The 19,890-nt window shown below is 39.8% G+C and overlaps 1 protein-coding gene across 9 annotated transcripts in view; it reads right to left on the bottom strand.

The window, feature by feature from the left end:
• SLC18B1 (solute carrier family 18 member B1) overlaps window positions 1-19,890 on the bottom strand; it is a 32,141-nt gene that overhangs the window by 10,122 nt on the left and 2,129 nt on the right. For 6 of the 9 annotated variants that reach the window (XM_033235422.1, XM_033235420.1, XM_033235418.1 and 3 more), the window contains exons 3-7: window positions 12,790-12,885; window positions 12,377-12,450; window positions 10,682-10,829; window positions 7,330-7,486; window positions 2,654-2,790 (exon numbers count right to left, since the gene is read on the bottom strand). In XM_033235422.1, coding sequence (XP_033091313.1) covers window positions 2,654-2,790; window positions 7,330-7,486; window positions 10,682-10,829; window positions 12,377-12,450; window positions 12,790-12,885 — 612 coding nt within the window. Of the gene's footprint in view, window positions 1-2,653; window positions 2,791-7,329; window positions 7,487-10,681; window positions 10,830-12,376; window positions 12,451-12,789; window positions 12,886-13,101; window positions 13,361-13,397; window positions 13,479-14,430; window positions 14,583-19,890 lie in introns of those variants that run through there. The other 3 variants (XM_033235423.1, XM_033235424.1, XM_033235421.1) reach the window with 3 other exon arrangements.

The raw sequence follows: 19,890 nt of genomic DNA, 5'->3' as shown, positions 1-19,890 counted from the left end.
AGCTTACAAGGGATGTAAAGGACCTCTTCAAGGAGAACTACAAACCACTGCTCAGTGAAATAAAAGAGGACACAAACAAATGGAAGAACATACCATGCTCATGGATAGGAAGAATCAATATCGTGAAAATGGCCATACTGCCCAAGGTTATTTATAGATTCAATGCCATCCCCATCAAGCTACCAATGACTTTCTTCACAGAATTGGAAAAAACTGCTTTAAAGTTCATATGGAACCAAAAAAGAGCCCGCATTGCCAAGACAATCCTAGGTCAAAAGGACAAAGCTGGAGGCGTCACGCTACCTGACTTCAAACTATACTACAAGGCTACAGTAACCAAAACAGCATGGTACTGGTACCACAACAGAGAAATAGACCAGTGGAACAGAACAGAGTCCTCAGAAATAATACCACACATCTACAGCCATCTGATCTTTGACAAACATGACAAAAACAAGAAATGGGGAAAGGATTCCCTATTTAATAAATGGTGCTGGGAAAATTGGCTAGCCACAAGTAGAAAGCTGAAACTGGATCCTTTCCTTACCCCTTATACGAAAATTAATTCAAGATGGATTAGAGCAATAAAGCTTTTTAATCACCTGGGTGCAGGCGGACTGAGTCTGAAAAAGGGGTCAGCAAAGTGAGACAGGTGGGACAGTTTGATAGGATTTGGGTAGCTAGTGGAAAATTAAAGTTAAAAGTGGTTATCTCTTACGGGCAGGGGCGGAGGTCACAAGGTGCAGGGTGGGGAGATCATAAAACTCATTGCCCAGGGGAGGAATGTCACAAGGTCGATTGACCAGTTGGGGTGGGGCCGGAACAAATCACAATGGTAAAATGTCATCTTTTGTGGTTCTTCAGTTGCTCCAGGTCATCTGGATGTATACATGCAGGTCACAGGGGTTATGATGGCTTAGCTTGGGCTCAGAGGCCTGACATTGGGTAACTTATGGTACTCACTGGCTAAAGGCAATATTATATTACTGTCTAAATCTTGGACCAGGCACTAAAATAACAGTCTCCAAGTTTACCTGTTAAGTTCCCCAAACTGTCTTCAGTGATTTCAAGGGGTAGTGTAAAATTATAAGAAAAATTAATTTTAATCTTTATATTCTATGATCAGTAAATGTTCAGAAAGCATTTGAAATGACCATATTAGCACTTTATTGATATTAGAAAGTATATTGAAACTTAAGTTTCTGTGCTATTTTAAATCTAGTACCTCAAAGTCATTATGGGCTAAAGTTAGTCATTTTTGCCTTTTATCAACACATATTAATTGTCCAGTGTAATTAACTACTGTTATGCCCAGACCGTTAGTTCCCCGAAAAAGACCACCAGAGTCCAGAGTCAAAGCCAAGCGGCAAGGATCTTTAATGCAAGTTCGAACTTGGTCCCTCCGTTCCACAACATACAGGAGGGCCCTGAACAATGCGTGCGCTTGCCTTTTATAGCCTAATGTAAACAGGACTTGTAAAGTTGCAGAGGAACGAGGGAATTCTCTAGGTTACAGCATTACAATTGGTTAACATTTTAAGTTTATACATTTAGCAGTTTTTTTTATTGGTTCCCGTGCTCTCACAAACGGCTGTGTTCTTATCGGGGATTTTCCAGGTGGTGTCCTTCTAAAGTTGAGATATATGGTAGTCTTTGAATTGAAAGATATATGGTAGGGAGACATATGGTGGGATGAGCCCAGGAAGTTGAGGGATATATGGAGGGGAGACATATGGTGGGATATGTTTATACTGGGCTCAGGAAGTTGAGAGATATATGGCAAGCACTAGTAATTAGAACAGAAAAAGAACAAGACAGGGACTTTCACATTGCTTGTCTATACAACATCTGAAATCTATAGATAACATTATCGGTTAGGTCCGGCATCAACTTTTAACTAGGCTCAAGGCGCCGCCCGGGCTGCCTGCCTGTAGGGTCAACTTCTAACTAGGCTCAAGGCGCCGCCCGGGCTGCCTGCCTGTAGGGTCAACTTCTAACTAGGCTCAAGGCGCCGCCCGGGCTGCCTGCCTGTAGATTTCATTTGGTCTCTTTCACTACCACACCTTGTAATGGACTTCACTGTATCAGTAATAATATTTTTTTCAAAAATATCTAAGAACAAATTTCGATGACTTCAAACTTTTTGAATTCAACATTTTATTTTTTAATTCTAGGGATACTTGGTTCCTTTCTCAAATCCTAGAATAACACAGTCCATAGTCATCTGATTATATGAAGTAGCCTAAAAAGTCAGTGGACCCAGGGGGGATCTGTTACAGAAGAAGCACATCTTACATCAAATGAGCTACTGTGTACCCCTAATGTCTCACTGCAATTCAAACAAACAGAGGAAAAGTATCCTTGTTAAGCAGCATGGATGATGCCCAAGCTAGACCTACAATGACATGAGCAAGGTCTTGGAAAGAAGGAAACTAATGTTTTGGCCACTTGGTGAAAGACTTCTTTCATTTTTACTGAATCAGATCCCTAGTTCACAGGCACAGCAGAGACGGACAGGCTACCTTGGTGTGTAGTGTCCATTCTGCCTCCTTCTCCCAGCCACGCAAGGGTCTTTCCACAGAGCAGGGCCCAAGAACAAGCAGTTACATCCACCTGCTACAATGCAGCACTCTTCAGCAATCAGGCAACTTACCTTCTCCAAAACAAAGAGAGACAGAGTAGGATCAAGGAAGCCAAAACACGAACTGAGTGAGTTGATGACTAAGGCTAGAAGGCCAACTTTGGGTAAAGCAATCAGTTTCCAGAATGAGTGTTCACCTGGATCAGACTCTTTGGGGAAAAAAGAAAAAAAAAAAAACAAAGCAATTAAAATATCTTAATTTTAACTCATTTGGAAAACTGGTAAGACCATCTTTATCTGGTAATGAACACAACTCAACTTCTGAGTTTGCCTAAAATTGTACACAATCTGCACTTGCATATAAATTATTCAAACCTAGAGGCCACATTCAATTTATCAAAAACAATTTCCCAAATTAGAAAGAATCAACTGGAATCAGAGTTGTAACGATTATACTCATCCTGGCCAGAGATAATATCAGGTTTAGACATTGTATTAATCTGTTCTCACGCTGCTAATAAAGACATACCTGAGACTGGGTAATTTATAAAGGAAAGAGGTTTAATAAACTCAAAGTTCCACATGGCTGGGGAAGCCTCACAATCATGGTGGAAGACGAAGGAAGAGTAAAGGGACATCTTACATGGCTGCAGGCAAGAGAGCTTGTGCAGTGGAACTCCCATTTATAAAAATATCAGATCTTGTGAGACTTATTCACCACCATAAGAACAGTATGGGGGAAACCACGCCCATGATTTAATTACTTCCACCTGGCCCCACCTTTGACATGTGGGGATTATTACAATTCAAGGCAAGATTTGGGTGGGGATATAGCAAAAAAATCATATCAGACATGAAAGCTATTTTTTTTTTTTAAGAGATGGAGTGACATGAAAGCGACATATCAGACATGAAAGCTTTTTTTTTTTTTTTTAAGAGATTGCTCTGTCACCCAGGCTGGAGTGCAGTGGTGTTATTATAGTTCACTGCAGCCTCCAACTCTGCACTCAAGTGATCCTCCTGCCTCAGCTTCCCAAGTAGCTGGGACTACAGGTGTGCACTACCTCAACCAGCTAATTTAAAAATTTTTTAGAGATGGGGTCTCCCTATGTTGCCCAGACTGGTCGCAAATTTTTGGCCTAAAGTGATCTCCTTTGACAGCCATGACAGCCTTCATTTATCCCCATTTCTCCCACAATATCCTGCACAGTTCATTATTCCATAAATACTTGTTGAATCACGACCAAATATGGAGCAAAGTACAAAAACATCATGAAGTGTGGTTCAACTATTTTAAGTGTTATCCTTAGATTTTTTCAGGATATAAGAGATAAAGTGAAACCTTGGTGTTAGTGTTTGTTTGTTTGTTTTTGTTTTCTGTTTTTTTGTTTGTATTTTTTTTTTTTTTGAGACAGAGTCTCACTCTGTCACCCAGGCTGGAGTACAGTGACGCGATCTCAGCTCACTGCAACCTCCGCCTCCTGGATTCAAGCAATTCTCCTGCCTCAGCCTCCCGAGTAGCTGGTATTACAGGTGCACGCAATACGCCTGGCTAATTTTTGTATTTTCAGTAGAGACAGGGTTTCACCATGTTGGTCAGGCTGGTCTCGAACTCCTGACCGCGGGACTCATCCACGTTGGCCTTCCAAAGTGCTGAGATTACAGGCATGAGCCACCGTGCCTGACCAGTGTTAGTTTCTTAATTATGAACCAAGTATTCAATGGTGAAATAAATCTGAGCACATCCTTGACGCTCAACTACAGAAACTACAGGATGTAGTTGGACTTAGAAAGAGGAGAAACACCACTGTGTGGCTCAGTGAGGTATTGCCAGCAGGGAGACAAGTTGGTGTGATTTTTGAATTGTATATACTAAGGATATTAGTCACTTTTAAAATAAAAATTATGAAAGATTCCAATTTTAATTGGTTACATTTATTGTGAAAGTAAGAAGTATCATGTATTTATGATAAAAAATAAATCATTATTGCATAATAGTCCCTGTTCCTAAAATCCAGGGTGAGAAAAGGAGTTGTCATAGTGAGAATATGTTAAAACATCCATGAAAATGAAACATAATTAGTATAATTAAGCTGTTGAAGACCAAGTAATGAAAACTTGGGGTACTTGCTTGAAGGGACATGACTCCCTGGCTGACAAAACCTGCCACAGGAAGTTACTGTTAGAGATGGGGAATAGGGTTGTCCTCAAGTGTGAGGGGGCAGGAAAAATGCTGAGCACTATGGCACTACCTACACCAAATCTAGTCCAGTGATCAAGAAAGTTTAGAAAAACTCCCCAGAAAAGGGCCGGGCACACTGGCTCACGCCTGTAATCCCAGCGCTTCGGGGGGACGAAGTGGGTATATCATGAGGTCAAGAGTTTGAGACCAGCCTGGCCAACATGGTGAAACCCTGTCTCTATTAAAAATATAAAAATTAGCCAGGTATGGTGGCACAGGCCTGTAATCCCAGCTACTCTGGAGGCTGAGGCAGGAGAACTGCTTGAACCTGGGAAGCGAAGGTTGAAATGAGCCAAGATTGCGCCACTATATTCCAGCCTGAGTGACAAAGCAAGACTGTCTCAAAAAAACAAACAAAAAAAAGAAACCCCTCCGCCCCCAAAAAGGTAATAAAATCAAGTTTTGCAGGATAAGTAAGGGTTAGGTAGAGTAGAAGAAAGATATTCCAGATCATATGACTCCTCTACTTAAATCTAACAATAGGCCAGGCACAGTGGCTCACATCTGTAATCCCAGCACTTTGAGAAACCAAGATGGGAGGATCACTTGAAGTCAGGAGTTCGAGATTAGACTGGCCAAGATGGTGAAACCCTGTCTCTACTAAAAATACAAAAATTACCCAGGTGTGGTGGCATGTACCTGTACTCCCAGCTACTTGAGAGGCTGAAGCATGAGATTTCCTCGATCCCGGGAGGCAGAGCTTGAAGTGAGCCAAGATTACACTACTACACTCCAGCCGGGGTGACAGACTCCGTTTCAAAAAAAAAAAAATCTAACAATAACTCCCAATGGCTTTCAGGATAACATTCACATTTCATGGATTTAAGGATTTTTTTATTTTAAAAAATAACAAGTAAAAATTGTCTCTATAGTATAAAACATTATATTTTGATATATGTATACATTGTGGAATAACTAAATGAAGCTAATTAACATGCTTTGCCTCACATACTTTTTTTTAATGGCGAGAACACTTAAAATCTACTATTGACAATTTTCAAGTGTACAACATGTTACTATTAACTATAGTCGCCATGATGTACAATAGATCTCTTAAACTTACTAGATTTAAAGATTTTAGTAAGATAATTGACACGTCCATGATTCTATTTTAGAAGTATTTTTCTTTTTAGAGCAGTACAGGAGAGGGGACCTGGTGAGCAGATATAATGAATGATTCTTAGCCACCCAATGCTAAAGCCACATTGTCTATGGGTCTAAAAGGTGGTAAAGAAATGGGCAGAACTTATAAAATAAAAAATTCTGCCAATATTAGTAATTTTTAAAATTTATTTGATTTTCTAGCATCTATCTATAAACTCTTCTAAAATAATAACAATTTTTTTTTTTTTTTTTTTTGAGACAGAGTCTCACTCTCCCGCCCAGGCTGGAGTGCAGTGGCGTGATCGCGGCTCACTGCAACCTCCGCCTCTTGGGTTCAAGCAATTCTCCTGTCTCAGCCTCCTGAGTTGCGGGAATTACAGGCATGCACCACCATGCCTGGCTAATTTTTGTATTTTTAGTAGAGACGGGGTTTCACCAGGTTGGCCAGGCTGGTCTTGAACTCCTGACCTCAGGTGATCTACCTGCCTCAGCCTCCCAAAGTGCTGGGATTGCAGGCATGAGCCACTGTACCTGACCAAATAATAACAATCTTTAAAAGTAGTACTAATTGGGAATACTTAAATCTATATTTACAGCCTTAATATTATCAATCCTAGAGATTTTTTTAAAATACCAGTTTATAATTTTTTTTGGGGGGGCGATCACAGTCTCGCTCTGTCACCCAGGCTGGAATGCAGTGGCACAATCTTGGCTCACTGCAACCTCTGCCTCCTGGGTTCAAACGATTCTCATGCCTTAGCCTCCCGAGTAGCTTGGACTACAGGTGTGCACCACCACACCCAGCTAATTTTTGTATTTTTAGTAGACACAGAGTTTCACCATGTTGGCCAGGCTGGTCTCGAACTCCTGGCCTCAAGTGATCTACCAGCCTTGGCATCCCAAAGCACTGTGATTACAGGCATGAGCCACTGTGTCCGGCCCAGTTTATAATTTTTCAAAAGCACTATTAAAAGAGAACACCTGAATCTACAGCCTTGTATCTGAGCTACTCTGTGAAGACAGCTGCAAGAACCACTGGGAAAGAAGGATGGGCATTATTCTCTTAGCTTATAGCCTTCTAGGAAGACTGGGCTATGTGTGGCCCACAGAAACTTCTGGCTTTGATATTTAGTTCAGTCCAAGAAAATCTCTCATGGACATAGCATATGGTAATGGTTTATGATCAGAAATTAAATATTTGCTAGCTCTAAAGGTTGGAAAGAATTTTTAATTTACAGAAATTCATATAAACTAATTGCCTGCATTACTGAAAAAATAATCAGTTATTTTTAAAAGCCACTTTTGATTAAATAAAATAAAACAATATCTGGTAAACTGGTCTCTTACAAAGGTATAAACATATATTTAAGGTTCTTAAAATGAGTCATAAGTGTGGACTTACCATAATTGGGTAAAATATACATATTCAGTGGTACCATCAGCAAAATGATGCATCCCAGAACAATAAAGGGCACTTCATAGCCAAAGGATTGATATAAAAAGCCACCTACAGGAGGACCTAGTATTAGCCCCAGTCCAGAAAAAGTCTCAAGACTTCCCTTAAAATGAGAAAAAGAAAAAATCAGTTTAAATATTTCATTTGAAGAATTAACAAGGTACTATCTAAAAAAAAGAAATTCTGTCTTCTTCATAATTTACATACACACACTCCCAAGATGGATTCAAAATTTAAATGCACATATTGAAATAATAAAAATATTAGAAAAATAAAATATGGGAGTATTTAAAAAATTGTTATCATAGGGAAGGTATTGTAATTGTGACATAAAACACCAGAAGATAAAAAAGATGGACAAATCTGATTATGTGAAAATATGAAAACTATGCATTAGAAAAATCAAAAGATAAATGAAGAACAGAGAAAAAAATGGCAAAGAACTAATTCCCTAAATACATCATGAGAGCTACAATGAGGAAAAGAAAAATGGGCAAATGCTATAAATAAACTGTTGACACATAGAGTGGAATACAAAGATCTTTTAGAAGTTCACCCTCACTTTTTAAAAGAAATGAAATGAGTAAATTTAAACCACAAGACACCAATTTTCACCTATTTCCTATCGAATGCTCTATGCTAGCAAGTGAACACCAGTAGGCAATCTGGCAATTTGACAAATTAAGGCACATATCTCATGACCCAGAATTCCACTTGTAATAAATTAACTTACAAGTATAGACATGCAGATGTGACATGGTATGTATACAAGCTTATGCACTATAGCAGAGTTTTGCAATAGCAAAAGATGAAAATAATCTAAATATTCATCAATGATGTAAGTAAACCAGGTTATATCCACACAGTGAAATACTATACAGCCAGCAAGAAAAGCAAAGAGTAAGAAAGCTCCTTATATGTAGATACAGGAAGATCTTCAAGATGATTTCATTGTTGGTGTAACCAGTGAGGTGCTGAATGGTACTTATGGTATGCTACCATTTGTGTTAAGAAAAAAGAGGGATACTGCAATGGTCCTGCCCAAGTGAAAAAAAAAAAAGAAAAAAGGGGAAGGGAAATCATGCTCTCTCGCTTGCGCTCTTTCTCTCTCTCAGTGTGTGTGTGTGTGTGTGTCAGTGTGTACACACATATATGATGTGAAATTTCTCTGGAACAAACCTACAATATCTGTTGCCTTCCCTAAGGGGATGGAGGGCTGGGCACCCGCACAACTGGTGTGTATACAAAGGCTGAGCAACAGTTATATGTAGAAATATATTTACTATATTCTATGTTCTCTTCTGTAACTTTTGAATTTTGTACAATATAAAATTATTTTGTTTAAAGTTAAACAAAACAATGCCATGGAAAAAAAGAGTTTACCACTATAGATATTGCAACATTTTAAATCAATCTAGTTTTTAGGGACCTTAAACAGAGATCTGTGGCTTGTAGCCTTATATCCTCAGACCTTATAGAGCACAAAAATGTATTCCATTAATAACTTTCAACACTTCCAAAAGAAATTGAAATTCCTTAATCACAATAAGGCCATCCAGATCAATTACCATGTTAGTGTGTTAGCTGTTGGCTGCAATTTTATACAGAAACTTGGTATAGCAACACTGGTGTCTCTTACTGATCAGAAGATCCAATGGACTATTATCATTATCATAGGAATTTATTAGGTAGCACTTTCCAGAGTGTTCCACAGAATAGCAGTTCTTTAAGAGATCAACAAGTCTTGTGTTTTTGAAAAAATAGTTCCAGCCAGGCGTGGTGGCTCACACTCATAATCCCAGCCACCTTGGAAGGCCAAAGTGGTAGGATTGCTTGAGGCCAGGAATTGAAGACCAGCCTGGGCAACTCAGTAAGACCCTGTCTCAGAAAAAGAAAGAAGAAGAAAGAAAGAGAGAGAGAGAGAGAGAGAGACAGAAAGAAAAGAAAAGAAAGAAAGGAAAGGAAAGGAAGGAAAGGAAAGGAAAGGAAAGGAAAGGAAAGGAAAGGAAAGGAAAGGAAAGGAAAGGAAAGGAAAGGAAAGGAAAGGAAAGGAAGCAAGCAGGCAGGAAGGAAAGAAAGAAAGAAAAGATAGAAAAAAGTGGTTCCACAGTTAAAGTGCATTGTAGAACATTTAATAAAGTAATCCTACTCCAGGATTTTCAAGGTCTGAAGACATTAATGTGAACTAGGCATCTCTAAGTTAGAGGCAGCAGACAGCACTCTCCAAACCTGCTTAGCCATAAACCCTTATCTTATAGGGCGTATTAACAGACTAGTGTTCTTCTGAGCCCTTTCTCAGAAAAATGTATTTTTTTTCCTCCCTTTCCAGAGAAATGTATTTTCTGGAAATGTAAATGGTGTACCTGCCAAATGGCAACAGAATCTAACATAAACCTATCCAGCTATATACATAAATGCTTAACAAAAAGTGGGAATAAGTATTTACACAGCAAAGGGTTCACCTGATAGTGAAAATTTTCAAACTACAGTATTAAATGAGTAAATAAGGGAGTCCTTGTTACTAAGCTGATTAGATTCTGAAGTCTAAGAGAACAATTAAACGCTATAAGGGCACCATACAGACTGATATGAGTCTTTCAGAAGTGCATGGGCCCAGAGAGAGAGAGAGCTATAATAGAAAAGACTTCTTGGGGGTCAGAGAGGCAGCTGCCTATGGACGGGATGGGAATCTGATATGTCACTAATACCAATTCTATAAGCATCTAAGCAGTATACAAAAACACATGTCAATATGATGCCACCAGGATTTGGATTTTTATGTCAAAATGCAAAAGCATCCTCAGATAGACAGTGCAGAAGCACTTAAGGACTTTGAGATGATTTCTAAGATCCCTTGCATAAATCTGGGGAAAGTGGAGGAAGGACTTTAGTATGAATTATTATTTTGCCACTAGGGATAACTCTTTTCTAAGGCAGAGGAATGCTTCAGGCAGCTCAACCACAATCTAGGCTACAGGGAGACAGCAAAAAAAACTACCAAGGACATTTTTTTTTTAAGTGGTAAAAAGAATGACTGATTTGGACCACATTTACCTGTCAAACTGCCCATTCAGGGAATTCTAAAACCAGGAAGAGCACCTAAGTAACATCAGTGTTACATTTATTGACAGGCTTGCTGCTAGTCCAACTCGGGGTGAAAGGCAACAATAATACAGAACAATAATACAGAGAGTACAGAAATGCAAGTATAGAAGAATGGATGCCAGCTTTAACTTGGAAGGGCAAATATTTTGGCCTACACTCAAAGGAAAGTGGGAAATACTTATAAAATACATACCAATACTGTAGCCACGTTATTTGGAAAAGCCTTTGCCAGGATAGAAGAGGACGCAGTCATTGCTGCAGCAAAGCTAACTGCATCCATTATTCTCACTAGAAAACACATAGCAATAAATACTGGTCCATCTGGAACTCGGTCCAATACACTAAAAAGGAATAAGACAATTCTCAAATGCCAAGCTGGTTTTTATTTTTTTCCTTTTTAACTGTATGTACTCACTAAAAAGAGTAGTACCTCACCCATAGTTATTAGAATAAATCACTTTAGAATATAATTTTTTTAAAAAGAGTTGCGTTGTTGTCTTTTCAGTAGGAGGAAATTATCCTTTTTCTTTTTTGGTAACAATTCGAGTCATAACAACAGCTTAGTTGCCCTTTTCTGCGATACAACTTGTCCCCCAGATGATAGTACTAAATAAACCTTTCTAGAATATGTAGAATTGGTGTGGTGACTTATGTCTATAATTCCAGCACTGTGGGTGGCCGAGGCAGGCATATGCCCCGAGGTCAGGAGCTGGAGACCAGCCTGGACAACATGGCGAAATCCCATCTCTACTAAAAAATACAAAAATTAACTGGGCATGGTGGCAAGCACCTGTAATCCCAGCTTCTTGGAAGGTTGAGGCAGGAGAGTCACTTGAACCTGGGAGGCACAGGTTGCAGTGGGCCGAGATCGTTCCACTGCACTCCAGCCTGGGCAACAGGGCAAGACACCATCTCAAAAAAAAAAAAAAAAAGAAAAAGAAGAATAACATGTAGAATCACTGACAAGACCCATATAGAAGAAAGAACTCAGTTTCAGATCTCTCCCATAGTAGGACTCAAACCAAAAAAAAAAAAAAAAAAAGGAATAAAGAAAGAAAAAAAAGACCCTTCCAAAAATTTTTTAACCCCATTTCATTTAACAGTTTTCTTGAGTTTACTTCATTATAATCTTACTATACTGTTATTCCTCTGTGTTCCCATGTACTATATAAGCTCTTCCATATTATTTGGCACTACGCTGCTGGTTTAAGAACTCTAAGCTTAAGAACTTTCACATCTGTTTTTTCACTGGCACTCGTTTTTCCTTTTTCGGGAAGTAGCAATGGGGGAAACCATTCTATTCCATGCTCTGAACTGAGCATGTGACCTGGCTTGGTCAAGCAGAATATTCTTTCCCCCTGGCTACAGACATTAGCAAAGGTCAGGTCAGTGGGGCTTCATTCTGTGACTCTAATAGGAACTACTAGGCAACTGGCACTTTCTACTGAAACTGCTAGGGGTCACCTTGCCACCTAAAGGGGAGAGCTTGTTCAAATCACAAGAGGAAAAATGTCTCATGACATCGTTTCAAATCTGTATTCTGATATTTTTTGAGTTGACACTTTATTAAAGAAATTCACTTTTTTACTAAAGCTAGTACGTTTCCGTAACTCAGAAAAGTGAGTTAAGTTTCTGTCACTCACAGTCACAGGAGTCCTAATGAATAGGTTCAGTAGCAAGCATCAAGAGATCCCCCAGAGGCCTGTTTCCTTAAAATCAATGCCATCTATCCCTGTTCTCTACTTACTCAACTTCTGCCATTAGTCACATGCTATGCGTTTGACAGACAATAATGGAACCATTGACTTAAAGAACCTTTAACAATTTAAACAGAAGATAGATTATGAAATCTGTTCAAGCTCCCAAATATAATCAGAAAATGACTTACCCAAAGAGAATTGTAACGCCTCCTGAGACAAACGTTCCTGCTACAAACATAAATTTTGCTCCAATATGTACAAGCTATAATAAATGTCAAAGAAGAGTGGTAAATTTATGACTTCTGAAAGTCTATACTGATAGAAACAAATCCACTGTATTGGAAAATATAGGATGGGTTAAGACATGTACAGTTAATGTATTATAATAATTCTTTAATATAGTGACAGTACTCATTGCTTAAAAACATGGAAAGAGTTGAAAATCAATCAAATCTGAGGAGGGAACTGTCAATAGTGGCACAATTTATAAAATTATAACCATGGTTATTTTGGTATCGATGCAAATTCTAGACTAGCAAACTAAAATAATTCATCATATACTTTTTAAAAATTAAGATGTGCATATGAACTTTATACTTACATAGTTTCCAAATACCAAGCATGCCAGCAACTCGAACAAAGCAAAACATCCAAAGATCATACCAATAATCGTATTGCTGGTTCCCTTCTTTTCAGCCTTTAAGCAACAGAAATGGAAACAAAGTTTCAAAGAAAAATTAGCATCAATATGGAAAAATGGGAATAATAGATCAGAGCATCATCTTCTTGTGAACTTTATCTGTATATCAGTTTCAAAAAGATTATTCTTTTAAAATAAATGGGGTGGGGAAGGAAGGGAAACCAGTAATAGTTTAGACAGTAAACCATAGTCTCTTAAATGAAAATAATTCACCATACCTATAAAGAATTGTTAGCTTTAGCTGGCAAAAGTCAGAATTAGAGTGTATAAACAAACACAAAAAAATGCCTTGGTTAAGGAAATTTGGGCTGTATTGCATAGTCACAGGACCGAGGAAACAGCTGATTTAGACACACTTCCTTTTGGGTATCACATTTAATTATAGGAAACAAACAAAAAACACTGGCCAGTCTTCAAACTCAAGAATAGGAAGTTCCATGAGTTGGCACATGGGTCAGACCAAGGCCCAATCAGTCTAGGTCTCTGTTTCTGACAGTAATACCAATTACCTGACAGTTTGGAGAAGACAGTTTTCCTTCCTGTCATCAACAACACAGGTGAGAGATGCTCTCCTGACATTCTACATTCTCCTGAAACAGCCAAGGTAGTTTATCATCCATCAATTACAGTTACTAATGTTTATAGCCTATTCTATCAGTGAGCTCCTAAGATTTGCTACAGGTAATATTTATTCTAAATCTACTTCTTTTGAACTTCAAATACTGCCACTGTGATACACAACTACATTCACATATAAAAATAGAAAGTTTAAAAAACTTTGTCAAGTCCTAGAACTATGGCAGATCCTTAAATCAGATTCTAGCTATAGAAGTTTAAGGAATCAAAATACAAGTTTAATTTCTTTAAGATAGGACTGGCCACTTGGCATACTACAAAGGGAAAGCCTGAACTGTCATATATTGACCATCTTGTATATATAAGACATTGTACCAGCAGTGAATATTTATGGTCAGAAGAGTCCAGTTTAGATCCATCCTTTCAGCAGAGCTTTGGATTTTTGCAAATAACTCTATAATTAATACAGAAATGCACACATGCACACACACTTTTGCGCTCTTCAACATCCATTCTCTACAACCATGATTGCCTTTCTTTACCTTTTCTCTCTAACTATAATTTACGATAAAAATTTTCTCCATCCCTTCCCATGTAAAGATACTATCATCATTCAATCTTTGTCTTTTTCAAGGATGTTTTTTTCCATGTCAGACTGTGCCTCTTTAAATAAAGCATACATTTCTCATAGCGTCATACCACAGGAAGCCAGAGAAGTGAACTCTGTTGTTCTAAGCTAAATTTGAGGAAGGGCCTCCCTCTTACTCTAAGAAAAGTCCTCAGAAATGTCCCTAAGCACTTGGTGGTGCGTGAAGGCAGAGAGGATGGGCCCACAGCTCCACAGTAATGGCTTGGGAAAGATTTAAGTCCATAATTCTTGGGCTTCATAACTAGCTATTCCCTTTCCATGTACTAATAACCACAGGAAATAACTGTGTGGATACAAGAGAGAGTTCATTAAAATACCTTTAATGGCACTGTAACAAATGGTTATGCTGTGTGTCGACTGGAACATGAGGTCTACATTTCTACTACACACAGGTCAGGTTCCTCAAAAAGAAAATGTTGTGAAAGGAGTCAATTAAGGCATAAGAAAAATATTCATGCCATGCACAGTGGCTCACACCTGTAATCCCAGCACTTTGGCAGGCCGAGGTGGGAGGATCACTTGAGGTCAGGAGTTCGAGACCAGCCTGGCCAGCATGGCAAAACCCCGTCTCTACTAAAAATACAAAAATTAGTCAGGTGTGGTAGCACGTGTCTGTAATCCCAGCTACTCAGGAGACTGAGGAAGGAGAATTGCTTGAACCCAGGAGTCAGAGGTTGCAGTGAGCCGAGATTGTGCCACTGTACTCCAGTCTGGGTGACAGAGCGAGACTCTGCCTCAAAAAAAAAGAAAGGAAAGGAAAGGGAAAGGGAAAGGGAAAGGGAAAGGAAAAGAAAGGAAAGGAAAGGAAAGGAAAGGAAAGGAAAGGAAGAAAAGAAAGACAAACATTCATTAGTCAAGTTACATTATCAATGCTTAATAGTTCCAATAAGTACTTAATTTACAATCTAGCAGAAAATATATAATGCCTATAGCAATTAATACTTACTAGACCCTCATTATGAGCCAGGATCTCTATTAAGTGCCATTTTACATGGTATCTAACAACAATTAAATAAGGGATGTATTTTTAGCTGGCCTCATTTATAGATGAGGAGAGGGACTTGCAAAGGTTACAAGGTCGTAAGCCATTACAGTTTCCATCGTGTGCATGTTCCCATATTCACTGTGGAAATGGAACGCTGACACAGGATGTGCTAGAACCACATGCTACGGCAGCAGCCACGTGCCATTTTTGGAACACGGATCCTGCTTCACATTAGGAAAGCAAAAACAGCTATTAAAAGCAATTTCTAGGCCGGGCACAGTGGCTCGTGCTTTTAATTCCAGCACTTTAGGAGGCCAAGGAGGGCGGATCACCTGAGGTCAGGAGTTCAAGACCAGCCTGGCCAATATGATGAAACCCCATCTCTACTAAAAAATACAAAACAACTAGCTGGGTGTGGTGACATGCACCTGTAATCCCAGTTACTTGGGAGACTGAGGTGGGAGAATCACTTGAACCCGGGAGGCAGAGGTTGCAGTGAGCCGAGATCATGCCACTGCACTCCAGCCTGGGCATGACAGAGCGAGGCTCTGTCTCAAAAAATAAACAATTAATAAATAAGCAATTTCTGGTTCTCTGACCAAGGATGAGGATGGCAAGAAAAATGATGAATAGAAGTAGGAATCCCACACCAGAATTTAAGAAAGGCACTGTTTTTCCTTTCCTTTTTAGTTTAGCTAATAAGAAAGACGGCAGAACATGCAGGAGGAAGGATGAGGCTTCACCAATGCATTTGTTAACCATAAGATTTTAATCAGAAATGAAAAGTCAAAGCCTGCTCTTCATATTTACAGCTTTTAAAATTACAATGTTCTCTCTCCTGCCTCTGTCTCCTTTCTTTCTGCCTTCCCTCTGCAAGGCGAGACAAAGTAGCAAATGTAAGAAGCCACATTTTGCTCACTTCTGCTTGCCAGCCTAATGTCACAAAACCCCTGACTCTGTGACAACATGCAGCTCTTGGGAGGGATGAGTTGAAGACAGAGCAGGATAGAGCACATGGCCCCCCACATCTCTTGCCTGAGCTATTACATTCCTTAAATGATAAATGCCCCAGCCTTGCCTTTTCCTACACATAAGATAACATCTAACAGGGTTGTGATTATGCTTTTATAAACTGTTACCAAAGGTACATTCGTAATCTATAACCAGATATATTCTTACACCTAAACTTTGATGTGACCTTGCACGTACTGAATCTCCACCACCTGTATCACCTGTATATGAACTAGGAACTGAAATACTCAGCCTGTAGTCCTCAGTAAGACTCCTGAATAAAATGAACTTTAATTCTTTAAAAGCTTGATTTTTTTCCTTAGTCAACATTTTCTATAGGCAAAACACTCAGTCAAAAACTTAAAAAGCACACACCCATACCCTGGTTTTCCTTTGTCCCTATTCACTTAGAGGAAACTAACGTTAGTTGCACTCACTGAGTTCCAGCTGAGCTAGGAAATGCCCTTCCCACTGGTTGATTCACTCACTCCAATTCTTCTCCATCTCAATTCCACAGGCTCTTACTATTTTTTTTTAAATTTTTTTTGAGACAGAGTCACACTGTCACCAGACTGGAGTGCAGTGGTGCAATCTCGGCTCACTGCAACCTCAGCCTCTTGGGTTCAAGCGATTCTCCTGCCTCAGTCTACCGAGCAGCTGGAACTACAGGCATGTGCCACCATGCCTGGCTAATTTTTGTATTTTTAGTACAGACACGGTTTCATCATGTTGGCCAGGCTGGTCTTGAACTCTTGACCTCAGGTGATCCTCCCGCCTCGGCCTCCCAAAGTGCTGGGATTACAGGTGTGAGCCACTGTGCCTAGCATTATTATTACTATTATTCACAAATCCCAAGTCTGGCCAGACTGCTTTGTCTTGCTCAAACACCTCTGATGACTGCCCACTGACTAAGTCCTTGACAAGTGCCCTTCTTTCTATCTCCAGCCTGCCTCCTCAGATCCACTGTCTCCTATTAGACCTCACTTCACCCCAGGCTCAAGCCACATCAAGAAGCTGTCTGCTGTTCCCCAGGAACATGCCATTCACTCTGCAATTCCTGTGACTATACCTAGAACACCTCCATCTCTGTTGTTCACTCTAAGAATTAAATGTCTTAGGACCCACCTTAGGCCAGGTGCAGTGGCTCACACCTGTAATCCCAGCATTTTGAGAGGCCGTGGTGGGCAGATCGCTTGAGCTCAGGAGTTCAAGGTCAGCCTGGGCAACATGGTGAAACCCCATCTCTACTAAAAATAGAAAAAAAATAGCTAGGCGTGGTGGCACATGCCTGTGCCTCAGCTCCTCATGGGGCTGAGGCAAAAGGATCTCTTGATCCTGGAAGGTTGAGGCAGCAGTGAACCCTGATCATGCCACTGCACTTCCAGCCTCAGTGACAGAGTGAAACCCTGTCTCAAAAAAAAAAAAAAAAAAAGCCCCAACTTAAATTTATCCTGAGAGTTCCTTTCAGTACCGCCCTTTCTTCTCCTATCCCCATTCCATGTATGATAGAATTAACCATTCTTCTTTCTAGGGTCTTATAACATTAGTATGGATAGAGGAAAGCCAGAAGAAAATGATAATGTAAAAACAGAAAAAAAAAAAAAAAACAGTCTTAGAACATTCTGAAAAATCCTTTTCTTAAGGGATATCCAAATCATTGGAACCTTTTTTCCCCCATATTTTTTCACTCCCAATGGGTGGACAAGAGAGAACCATTTCCCTGATTTTTTTATTCTACCCTAACACATCCCATGCTTTGCCTGCTCTAGAGAAGGAACTCATTAAACCTCTACTTAATGGAACTGAATTGGGCAACTCACAACTTCTGAGACTGTTTCTTCATTTGCAACATGCTGAGATTCTCAAGATTCTGTATGAGGTTGTTGCAGGGATCAAATGGATAAATGAGGGGTATTGTGTACTAAAAGCCAGAGAGCACTGTATGGGTACATGGCAATATTGTTCCTTTAGCAGAGAAGCCACTTTATCTTCTTTTGTATCACACAGAACAAAGGACTACATGTTTTAAAGGCAGCTGGAGGACTAAGAAGCTGCCACTGCACTGTGAGCCAAGGATCTGGCAAAAAGAACAAAATAAAACACATGGTTATATTGTCTACACTCCAAGCCAGTCATATTCATTTCATACTATATCCTGTTGAATCTGTGTCAATAAATCCTAACACCATATACAAGGCTATGCCTAGAAGGAACAGGTCCTATTAATCAGAATTCCGCCCTTGCATAAACATTGCTGCTAGAGTCCATAAGAAATTCAAGTTAAAAGAGGGAATATGGAGTGGGGCAGGGGCTGGGCATGGTGGCTCACACCTGTTACCCCAGCACTTTGGGAGGCCAAGGTGAGCAGATCACCTGAGGTCAGGAGATTGAGGCCAGCCTGCCCAATATGGCGAAACCCCATCTCTACTAAAACTACAAAAATTACCCAGATGTGGTGGTAGGCGCCGGTAATCCCAACTTCTCGGGAGGCTGAGGCAGAAGAATCACTTGAACCCGGGAGGGAGAGGTTGCAGTGAGCTGAGATCGCAACATTGCACTCCAGCCTGGGCAACAAGAGTGAAACCCTGTCTCAAAAGGAAAAAAAAAAAAAAGGAAGTGGGGGCAGGAATCAAATCCTAATTCTAAAATGTGAATAAAACCTCAAGAAAATAGTTACTGTTTTAACACAGACCTATTGCAGTAACATTTGAATCTCAGTTACTCAGTGCACTCCTTTTTTTCAGTTGCAGAAACCAAATAAAGATCAATCAGACTATAGGGTAAGCAAAATAATTCTCAGAAGATCAACTACTTTTAGGTGAATTACCTCCCAAGAAGATGTTCTTTCTGACTGGATTTTTTTTTCCTGGTATCAAGCATTCTATAAAAAGTACTCTATTGGCTGGAGTTCTATACACCATCTGTCCTATATGCAGATTTTTACATTTTATATACTATAAAATAAAATAATTCAAATGGCTTAAAAAAAAAAAACAGAGCTCCTAAGTGAAGGGGTGGTCTGCCCCTCCACACCTGAGGGTGCTTCTCATTAGGTGAAACGAGAGACTTGAGAAAAGAAATGAGACATAGAGACAAAGTACAGAGAAAGAAGTGGGCCCAGGGGACCAGCGCTCAGCATACAGAGGACCCACACCGGCACGGGTCTCTGAGTTCCCTCAGTATTTATTGATCATTATCTTTACCATCTTAGAAAAAGGGAAGTGGCAGGATAATAGGATCATCATAGGGAGAAGGTCAGCAGTAAGACATATGAATAAAGAGCTCTGTGACATGAATAAGTTTAAGGAAAAGTGCTGTGCCTTGATGTGCATATGCAAACATCTCCATAAACCTTTTTAGTGCATAAAAAGCAGTATTGCCACCAGCACGTCCCACCTTCAGCCCTAAGGCAGTTTTCTCCTTTCTCAGTAAACAGAACATACAATGGGGTTTTATACCGAGATGTTCCATTGCCCAGGGACGGGCAGGAGACAGATGCTTTCCTCTATCTCAACTGCCAAGAGGCCTTCTTTCCTCTTATACCAGTCCTCCTCAGCACAGACCCTTCACGGGTGTCAGGGTGGGGGACGATCAGGTCTTTCCCTTCCCACGAGGCCATATTTCAGACTATCACATGGGGAGAAACCTTGGACAATACCTAGCTTTCCTAGGCAGAGGTCCCTGCGACCTTTGGCAGTGTACGTGTCCCTGGGTACTTGAGATTAAGAGAATGGTGATGACTTTTCACAAGCATACTGCCTTCAGGCACTTATTTAACAAA

This window comes from Trachypithecus francoisi, unplaced genomic scaffold, assembly GCF_009764315.1.
Source record: "Trachypithecus francoisi isolate TF-2019V2 unplaced genomic scaffold, Tfra_2.0 Lachesis_group15, whole genome shotgun sequence".
Taxonomy (NCBI): Eukaryota; Metazoa; Chordata; class Mammalia; order Primates; family Cercopithecidae; genus Trachypithecus; species Trachypithecus francoisi.
The sequence above is the reverse complement of the archived record's forward strand: the minus strand, read 5'-3'. Positions and strand labels throughout refer to the sequence as shown.